Below are 10,881 nucleotides of genomic sequence, written 5' to 3'. Positions count from 1 at the left end.
TAAAGTGAGCAAGACTAAAGGCGCAAGCTCTCTCTCTATGTATAATGGAAATAAATATTTATATATAATTGTAGAAATGGGAGAATTGTTGTTTTTTTAATATAAATGAGTTTGTATTATATATTTATGTGATTTGTGTAGGTTTTTTTTGGAAAATTCTCAAAAAAAATGAAAAATTATTTGGTATATACAGGATAAACTTGAGGATAATGCAAAATTTAATCTTGGCCACGGTAAATGACAGCTATTTGGAGTCGGCGAAAAAGTAGAGCATAATAATTTTCGTCAATGACTATTCGATTATGGATTTTATTAAGAAAAATAAAGCCTATAGCAAGTTCAAAAATATCAATTAAGCTTTAGTTATCCTTTGCCTCACAATAATTACGTAATTCAACACTTTTTTAAGGTGTCTATATTTGTGACAAATCTTTTGAAATTTTGTACCTGTGTTTCGAAGCTTAAGAAATTTTAACCACTTGGAAATTATAAGTTCATCATATATTGTTAGATTTAATATTCTATTAATACTCTTCCCTCAATGCGGTAGTTGCCTGATGTTGAATTTGCCGTATTACGAATAAAAATGTAAAACTAGACTTAATACCATTACAAGATTTGAAAGTGAAATTCAAATTAAAACACGAAGAAGTTTTAGGCATTCAAAGATTGTTTCCCATCTTCTTTTAGCAAAACAAAGTTTTATATGTATTTTATATGCATCTCTATGGTGATATCGGGCAATGACGTCAATAACACTTCTAAAGATTTTCAAAACTAACTTCACTTGTCTGCCCGTGCAATGATAATTCTTCAAATGAAGTGATTAAAAAAAAGTCAACAAGCCTATAAGCAAATATGAAACCACGTTTTGAGCTCTTTCAATATTAATCAAGATTCTTTAAGGCTCTAATAATATCATTGTGGATCAGAAATATTCTTGAATAGAAATTTAGTTAAATTATATTCGGATTATTTAGATTTGCTGTTTTATTACTATTGGAGAGTTGCACAATTGAAGGTATTGTGCTCTGTTTTAATCCACCGTTAAATAGAAGTACACTTTCCAAAATTTCCAATTGAAATAAGAATAAGTAAAATTTCTTTAGGGTATAGTTTCAAAGCGCCAAATCTAAAAATGATAACTTATTGTTAAAGGCTGTTTAAAAAAGGGTTCGAAGTTCGTCAAAACATGTTAAGATTTCATATTAAGATTAATAGAAAATATTAAGTTTTTAACTTGCGACTGAAACCCAGCGTTCTATATCGCACAGGTTCTTAGCCACTGATGAAGGAAGTATTTTCTGCGTTTTAAGATTTTATCGCCGAAGTATGAGTAGAGATGATGGCGCGGAGTCCATAGATTTTGCCAACTCTGGTTGTCAACCAACTTCTTTAATGTTTGTAATCAAATCTTGCAAAATAAATTTGACCTAATTTCCGGTTTTAGATTGAACTGAAAATTTGTATATATATGTGCATCGGATGACAATGCATCTTTATGGTAAGTAAACTGATTTTGCCATCGCTTCCACTGTATTTGATATACGTACGTTTTTAAATAAAAAAATCTTTTTTTAGGGACAAACTTTTATTGTATTAAAAAGTAGAAAATAATTTTTCTTATGAGTCATATATAGAGTAACTCATAAGTAAAATTATTTTCTACTATTTAGTGCAATAAAAAGCTTGTCTCTAAAAAAGTGGTTTTTATTAAAATTTTTTGTTTTTCTTATTTGCATTCCTAGATACGAAAGTATTTCAAGATCACGAAAAATCTCTAAGTTATTTGTATTATTCCGAGAAAAAAAATCTAACTAAATCTCTTTGTAAACACTATGAAAAAGTTTTTCTTTACATAATTAAAATCATCATAAATTTTTCATGATATTACGATGAAAATAAATTACACGTCGAAAACTTATAAAAATTTACTAATCATGCTTTGTATGCACGGTAAAAAGCTCTAAAAAGTTTTTCTGTATTCGATGACATTTTCAATGTGTGTTCTTATATACAAGTACACATACAGAATTCGAGAAAAACTTTATATATACCATCGTCCATAATAGAATTATATTTCACATAACTCCTACATAAGCACGCCTACACGAAAATGTATAACTCCACCTTACTAATACAACAAGCTCCACCTAAAATGAAAATTCACGCATGTGTATTATGATAAAGAAAAGTAGGTGACCTAAATAACAACGAGTCGAGTTACAAGGCGAAAACTCACGGCGGTTTGAAGAGTTTTGCTCTATACATATCACAAACAAAAGCAAGCCAAGCATTGCAATAGAACTTAGGTTACGTTTAAGAGAGTTCTACCACTTACATTCTGGAGGTGGAATTTTTAAAAATATCATATTTAAAAAATTCACAAAAAACGACTATATATATATAGTTCGAATATTTTTCCGGTGATAATTGTTATTTAAAAATCCGTCAAACTGGACGCGTTTTTGAAGTACGTCCCGGACGATTTATATAAATATTTAAATAGTAAAATGACCGGGTCGGGTCAAACATCGGCGACGGGTTCGCCTGTTAAATCGAAAAATCCTGATTATAAATATCCGTTATCAGCACAAACAGCGAAATTGACTTATCAAGGTAAGTTGATTTTTTTTTTTGTTAAGTAAATAATTTAATATAGTTTTCATTTTCTAAAAAATTACGATAAAAAAGGGTTCAAACAATTAAAAAAAAAAGTATTTCGTTCTTGTGACGAAAATTGGATGACCTTAAGAATAGAATCTGCTAATACAAGATGGCGGCTAAGTAAATTCTTTGATTGGATAATAACTAAATATTGATTTTCCATAGTTAGATAGACTAGACTCGTCCAAACCTATATGTTTGTGTTTCAAATCAAATATGGCTTCCGATTTTCATTTGAATGTTTGTTAAGAACATTTTCCGAAAGCTATTAAGATATTGATTGATTATTAAAATGGTTATATTTTATAATCTTTAAAAAACTTTTATTAAATTTTCAATCTTTGTCATTGGTTAAAATTTCATTGATTTTCGACTATTTTTAATCGATCTGCTTTTTACCATTCTTTATTTTTTACCACGAAAGAAATAAAGTCATTCAGAAAAAATAGTTTACCATAAAAAACCGTGGGGTGCTAGATTTCAATTATTGTAAATATTTTATTGATAGATATTGGTAAAAGTATAAAATCATTTTTATATGTCATTATAAAATATCTTAAAATCACCTCATGCTTTATTACGATAAAACCATTTTTTCCTTAATCACTCTATTTACTTTTTGAACCAATTATAATTATTTTCTACTTTTAAGTTCAGCTAGTTACAAAAGCGTGTTTTTTTAGTTCTTTTAATCAATTATTTATTTTCTTCTTTTTAGTTCAGCTAGCTATTTAAAAATATATTTTAAATTAAAGACTGAAAATCCGTAACATTTACCAAATAAATGTCTTATTTGCAACTTATTAAATGATTGTATTGTTATCGGCCCTTGATAAGTGTGCAAAGTTTCATTCCGACGTTTTGAAGTGGCTGAAACATAAATCACATTCAAAAATTCTGTTACATAGATAATATGACGATAGCGTCATAATAAGAGCAAGTAAAAGCTATGGACGACTTTTATAAGCAAGCTTTTATTAGAATATACCTAATAGTAGACAGTAAGATAGTGACAAATTCGAGTTCCTCATTTTTTCAGTTCTGTTTGGTGGGGAGGCCTGAAAACTATTTCAGTATTGACTTAAGTGAGGGAAATTTTATGAGTGAACCGCGTGTGTTCGCTTTCCAATTTTTTTAGACAGCCACTCTTTTCTCATTTTGTCATGTTCGCTGCGTAAACAAAGAATTGAAGGAGTCTTTGCTTGGTGCAGAACTTAATTTAGGGCCACGCGAGGACATATTAATGAAAAGATATAGAAGTTATAAATGTTTCTGATTCATACGGCGCTTTATTCGTGTCTGCCTACAACGAACACTCATTGGGTATGCGTTGCAAGTGACAAAGGGATTCAATATGATTTTAGAACAAAGCACGGCAAATTTTTCCGTTTAAGACATTCTTGTCAATTAAAAGTGTGCAAAGTGGCAAGGTCTACAAAAAAATTTTGGTAGAAATTTTTCTTAATTTTAGTCAACACTGAAATACTTTTCAGCTCGAAGGTAAATTTTTTCGAGGCCAATATCTCTATATCTTCACAGTTATGATCGATTTCATCTTAATTTCTTACAAGCACCTAATTAAAGAGACCTGATTTTTAGATCCGTTGATTTGCGAAATTCAAGGTTTTCGTTTATTAATTAGGCAATTTCACAATCCTGACCGTTAAGCACTTAATGAGCGCCTAATTGTGTTTCCTTAACATTCATAATTTTATTACTATTTTCATTGCTAAGCGGTGTAAGTTACACAGCTTCTAATGTCTGACTTTGATACCTAATTAGCACCTAAAAAGTTTTGGCATTCGCAAGTCGATGCCGTAACAGAGCTTAAATAATCGCCGAAATGATCGAAAATTTTTGTGAATTTTTATCGTTTTAATTATGATATTATTTATAATTAGGTGATTTTTTCACCACTTAAATCAAATTTTGTTTCTTGCATGCCTATGCGCTACAAACTTGAGACCAAACTTATTATATTCTGATATATCCATCATATATACAGGAGATAAAAAGCAGAATATACCAACAATATTTATCAATATTAGCCAGACACAAAAAGGTGGCTTTTAACAGTTTTTTTATAATGCTGCATATTCTTTTTATCATAAGCATATACCTAAATAATAGTTATAAAGATTGAGTCTGTTATTTGAGAGGTCCCATAGGAATTTGTATATGTATACTATGATATGAATGTGTGGTAAAAATAATGTTAGTTATAGGAGGTAAATAGATTGATAGTCAGGATCAAGTGGTGTTATCCCTTGACAGGAATGTATATGAATGGGAAAAAATGAACGAGCAACTTTATTTATACATTATTATTGGGATTTATGAATAATAGACAATAAAATTTTAGTATTATCATTCAATGAACAATAGACTTATCAATTTTTTTTTAACCAATACCTCTGTGGATGAAGATACTGTGTTTTGTAAGGTTTCTAAAAGATAATTAAGTTACGAAGAAAATATTTTAAATATTTACTAGAAAATTATGATAGCATCAAATCATTGTGAAATTCGAAAATATTTTAAGAATAACAAATTTGTCAAAATTTGCGAAACTTATATTGATAATACTGATGCAGCAAAATCGATGTTAAGCAAAATTTTTAATTTATGGTTATTTATCTAAGGCTATAAGGCATTTTAAGACTCTAAGGCAAATTTTCTAATTCGTTTCGACACCAAAATGAAAGTGTTAACAAAACTGAAATTTGTGTCAATTAATGAGTATTTAATACGCTTTCTGCATAAAGTTCAAATCGATTTTTCCTATTTTGTAGACGTTCGATTGACTTAAAAATTTGCACTTGTATCAAGGGCTAATGACAATACAATAATTTTAAAATTTTATCCTTATATCCTGACCAGGATCATTAAAAGATAAATTATCGATATGTTTATCCTTATTATTAATTTAATAATATTATCTTGAAATATAGTACGATCAAATGGTGTAGTGGTGGTAGTGTCCGCTCCTCATGTGGAAGGTTGTTAGGTCAAAACCAACTCAAGTTAATAATTTTTTTGCTACTTTTTTACCAAAAGAGTACTACACAATCTTTAACTTAGTATGACAGTCTTTCTTGCATTAAAATGTGAATGATAATTTTAATTGTACCTAATGTAAAATTCAAAGCGTGGGATGATTGCTATCTGGCAAATTAGCTAACTTCAAGAATGAATGTAGAGAAAACTATACGCTTTGAAAATTTTTCATTACAATTTGAATTATTATCCACTTTTTAGCGGAATAAAGCGTGTTTTTTAGTTTTTAAACTTTAATTTATGTTTTAATCTATCATTTGATGAAATTCTGCTGAAATAACTTGGACCACCCCATATATTTCCATCATTTCTAATGAAAAGTTTGGAAATTATATCCATCGTTTATTTTCTTTAAAATTATTTTAATCTAGATTTAATTACACAAGAAATGAACTTAAAAAAATTTAACGTGATATTTTTAAAAACACTACGATTTTTCTTTTTTTTAACAAAAATTTATATTATAAAAAATGAATAAAGAAATTATTTTCCACCCAGACGAGATGAGTAAAAACTGATATTACAATAGAAAAACAGAAAATATGCATATGTACGCAATATTAAAATATAAAAAAAATTATTGTAAAGCTCTCTAGCTTACGAACATTCTTGTTTTGCCCTCCCAATCGTAATCTCAACAAATTATGAACAGTTCGCTAAACTTATATGGGTCGTATAATCTTTTATTTTATTCTGACTTTTTAATAATATACACTAGCTTACACACACAGAGTGAGCAGCATCTGTTATCATGATGCTGTTTCTAAGGAGAGACTTTTCTTTTTTTTTTTTGTTATTATTTTAATTTGTTTGTGCTTTGATTAGAAGAAATTATTTTTTTAATATATTTGAAAGTTTAAAATTTAAAATTAATGTTGATTAAAATCAAATGTATTCAATTGACAAACAGTTTTCGTTCTCGTAATTATTCTTCGCTGAATATGATTCGATCTTGATCGTCGGTCTTTTTGAATTTTTGCAAATGTAGATCAAGTAATTTTCATAAGTAACTGAAAAGATGATAGTCTTCTGCTTGGTTGATGGTTGATAGGGTTGTAAAAAATTCCCATTTATTTTTATGATTTTAAAAAGTTAATACCGAGTGCAAAAATTATCAATATTTAGCATGAAAACCCATATTCAACCAAGTCAATTGAACGTTACAAAATGGGAATTTTTAAACCAGATAATTTAAAAATTAGAACCTTTATAGCAACTGAGACCATATATAGGTTAAATTCAGACGCAGCACTTCAAAATCTATGCAAGATGATATTGCAAACACAAAGTCAAATTATATTGATCAATGAAATTAACATCCTTATGCGCGAAGGTAATGCGTGTAAATTATTGGAAAAAGCAATATTTTTTTTAAATATTCAGGCTAATTTTCCGGGCAAAATATCGGTCTAAGCTGCTGAGGAGGCGTCCATAGACTATGTAGCTTAATTTCAGTCTCGTTGGAGCCCATCCTTCCCTCCATATAGGCTACCGTGGCCTTTACCATGACCCCTTTCCCCTTCGGATGGAACGTAATGTTTTTTATTACCAAGAAGACTTCTTGTATTTTCGGAAATTCTTGAAAATACCGCAACTTAAACTTTGTCTCAAAAAAATTACGTGGCCTCTTTGCCACCATCCCCTGATGAAGCTTACCGTAGTTTTTGAACTAATTCCCACTTCCTCTTGACGTGGGCACGTGGCTTATGGATGTTCCCTTATCATCTATTATCCTATTTTGAACATTTATCGACTGAACTAGGATTAATTAAACCTACTAATTAATAATTGTTCAACTTTTTGACAAGCACATATTTAATTATTAATAGTTATAGAGCACAAAATTATGATGTAAATTAAATTTTGATTAGCAGGTGTTAAATAAATTTTATGAATCGCATCACTTTGTCTATATAATAAATTATTAATTATAATAGTATTTAAACCCCTATTAAAACCAATACATCTGTGTCCTTTTTTAACAGCAGTATAATATGAACGAACTATACACTTTTACGTACACCTATGGTAAACACCACATAAGAGGATTTCGTTAGATAAATCTCTTCAATGGGTACTTTATTATACTATTTTGGAGTGGTTAAATTCCCACATCAAATATATACTTATAGACAAAATAACATCAAACTATTAAAATCATTTTATATTTAATCAAATTTTAGCAAATCATTTGTGTTTCAATTATTAATTAAGGTAGTACGAGCACCAAGACAATTTTAGATTTAAGGTTGAAATTATTTTTATCTTATTTTCAACTATGATGATGAATTTTGTTCATGAATGTAGACAGAACAATTTTTTTTTTTGCCTTGGTTTTCGAAGTATCGAAAGCTAAATAATTAAACAAAATTTTCAATTTTTGATATTTTGAAAATTACTCCAGATATCGAAAAATGTTTTTCTTACTTTTCTGCTTATATTGCCCAAGTTATAACATAATTCATCATCAAAATTGAAGATATATTTTTTGTTATTTATGTCCCCATACCATGCTCATACATCCTTAATAAGTCCGGCACAACGGGTTTTTTTGTTTTCAATAATTTATTAAGGTTTTAACTTTAATTTAAACAGTTTTTTTTCATTTCCACCGACTAGTTTTGGAGTTTTGGAGAACTCTATGAAAACATATCATTCATCTACCTTTAACAGAAAACTTATGTTAAATCTGCCTACTTTTGAAATCAATTATTTATGTAAATAATCGAGCAACCCACTTAGAATCGTAATCTCACCTAGAAAGACCCATTTATCTTTAAATTTAATGTTTTTCAATTACAAATTATAGTACAGAGGTCAAGGTGGATTCGCTCCGTATTTGGCGTACCCTTTTCCGCCCAATTTATTTTATCCCGCTGCTTATAACAAATTTCCAAATTTTCGGTTTTGCAAGAAAAACCAGAATTACGAACCAGATATGTTTCAAATTTTTCAAAATTGCAAAATAAAGGTCATGGCGCGACAGTTGTCCCCGTTACGCTCACTTTTTCTCTTATATCATCTCTACTAATACACCTAACGAGTTTTATGACCGCTCGCTTATTGAGAAGGAAATAAGAACAAAATCGTTATTTAATGCCATCAGAGCAAAATAAATTATTACAGCCCAAAAAAGCGAAAAAAGCGTCAATTTTCCTAATTCCCATTTTTTATTAGCTCCAATGAACCATTAAAAACACTTTTTCGGTTATCTATTTCTGACCTTTAATGTTTGCCTTGGCGTATGTTACCACTTCCTTGAATTATAAAACCATTTACTAAAAAAACACCCGGTATAGGAGTAAAAATATCAAGCACCAAAATTATCATATAATTAAAAAATTTATTCCTGCACATATAAAGTTTTTGGAAACTTGCCTAAGATAAGTATCCGACACATAATTTATTTTAACCACCATCCTTATATCTATTGTCGTAAAAAGATACAACTTATCGTAGCTATCTCTCTAAATGTGAAATGTGGACGATAAAGTATACTACAATAATATTATATCTACGAGAACACAGATTACAGTTTGTTTTTGATGTAACCGGAAATTATTTGGTGATGTAATGTTATGAAAAAATATATCCGGAATAAATTCAATTTTAGTATAGTAGGTAGGTATACAACTATGTCGAATCAAATAAATAATGTTGTCTTTTACTGGAAAATCAATAAAAATATATTTTATGATTTCAGTTTAAGTTTAATTGATATAAAAAAAAGTTTTTATGTTGTGTTTTTATGCCAGTAATTAAGGATATATGAGCACCAGAGTAATTTTGAATAAAAGGCTTAACTTTTTTTATATGAAGTTGGACTAAGTCTAAATCAATTGTGAAAATTTTAGGGGGAGGTTGCCCGATTATTTAAATAAATAAATGACTTCAAAAGTAGGCATGTTTAACATTGGTAAAACGGTAGAAGGATGATATGTTTTCATAGATTTCTCCAAAACTATAATCGGTGGAAATGAAAATATAAAAACTGTTTAAACCTTAATAAATTATTGAAAAGAAAAACCGTTGTGCCCGAATAATTAAGGATGTATAAGCACGGTAGTGTGGGACACAAATTATTGAAAAAATTTGAAAAAATTATTGAAAAGAAAAACCGTTGTGCCCGAATAATTAAGGATGTATAAGCACGGTAGTGTGGGACACAAATAAAAAAAAAAATTCTATGTATTTTCAATTTTGATGGTGAATTGTGTTATAACTTGATAATATAAGAAGAAAAGTATTGAGAAGAAAAGGAATAGGGGAAAAATATTGATAAGGGATAGGGGATAGGACAAAATTTCTTTTATCACTTCAGGTAAAGAATTCTCACTGAACGTGTAGAAAAGTGAAGCTGGTTTTAAAAAAAATCTTTACTCGTATGCAAGATATGAACGTTTAAAATTCCTAATTAAACAAAGAGGAAGATACCCCCTAGCGACGTCATACGTGGGTATCGTCATTTGCTAAAAAGAGATGGACAACCATTGAATGCAATCTTTGATTGCTCATAACTTCTTCATTTTTTAATCAATTTTAATTTCACTTTCAAATTTTGTCATGGTATCAAGTCTAATTTTACATTTTTATGGATAATATGGCAAATTCCACATTGTAGGGAAAATAACTATGTCTCTCCTAACTTTCATGAAATGTGATTGGTTTGTTTAATTTTCTTAAGAGTAAATTCATTTATTTGAGGTAGCCCCTGCTTTTTGCAAATTGGGTGGTTGATAAGGATTGAAAATCGCTTGTTACAATGAAATCAATTTTAGATGTTACCAATTTCATCGGATCATCTAGTGTTTAATAAAAATAAGTTCACCCGTTTATATATTTTCTTGATTTTTAATGGTTTTTCCTGTATATTTCACTTGTCAAATAAAAAAAGCTAAAGAAATTTACGAACGTAATAAAAATAAAAACATAAATAAATCAAGTTAAAAAAACAATTAATAAAAAAAGAAGTTTAAATTAATAAAACAAACAATAATAAAATAATAATTTTTCATCACATTGTTCACATTTAATTTTGAATTACAACCAATGTTATTGGGGTTATTTAGGTTTTCTTCTATTCAAAAGGCATTCTAAAATTAAGGGGTATCATAAGTTTTAAACATACATACACAAGCCCAAAAAATATACATGTTA

At 28.7% G+C, this 10,881-nt stretch overlaps 1 protein-coding gene across 1 annotated transcript in view; it reads left to right on the top strand.

Moving 5' to 3' along the window:
* Positions 1-2,243: 2,243 nt before the first annotated feature.
* LOC123299976 (glutamate decarboxylase) overlaps positions 2,244-10,881 on the top strand; it is a 53,852-nt gene continuing 45,214 nt past the window's right edge. The window contains exon 1 of the mRNA XM_044882416.1: positions 2,244-2,619. Coding sequence (XP_044738351.1) covers positions 2,514-2,619 — 106 coding nt within the window. The 5' untranslated portion in view covers positions 2,244-2,513. The remainder of the gene's footprint in view (positions 2,620-10,881) is intronic.

This window comes from Chrysoperla carnea, chromosome 5 (genome assembly GCF_905475395.1).
Source record: "Chrysoperla carnea chromosome 5, inChrCarn1.1, whole genome shotgun sequence".
Classification (NCBI taxonomy): domain Eukaryota; kingdom Metazoa; phylum Arthropoda; class Insecta; order Neuroptera; family Chrysopidae; genus Chrysoperla; species Chrysoperla carnea.
Note: the sequence above shows the minus strand (reverse complement) of the source record. Positions and strands in the feature narration are given on the sequence as shown.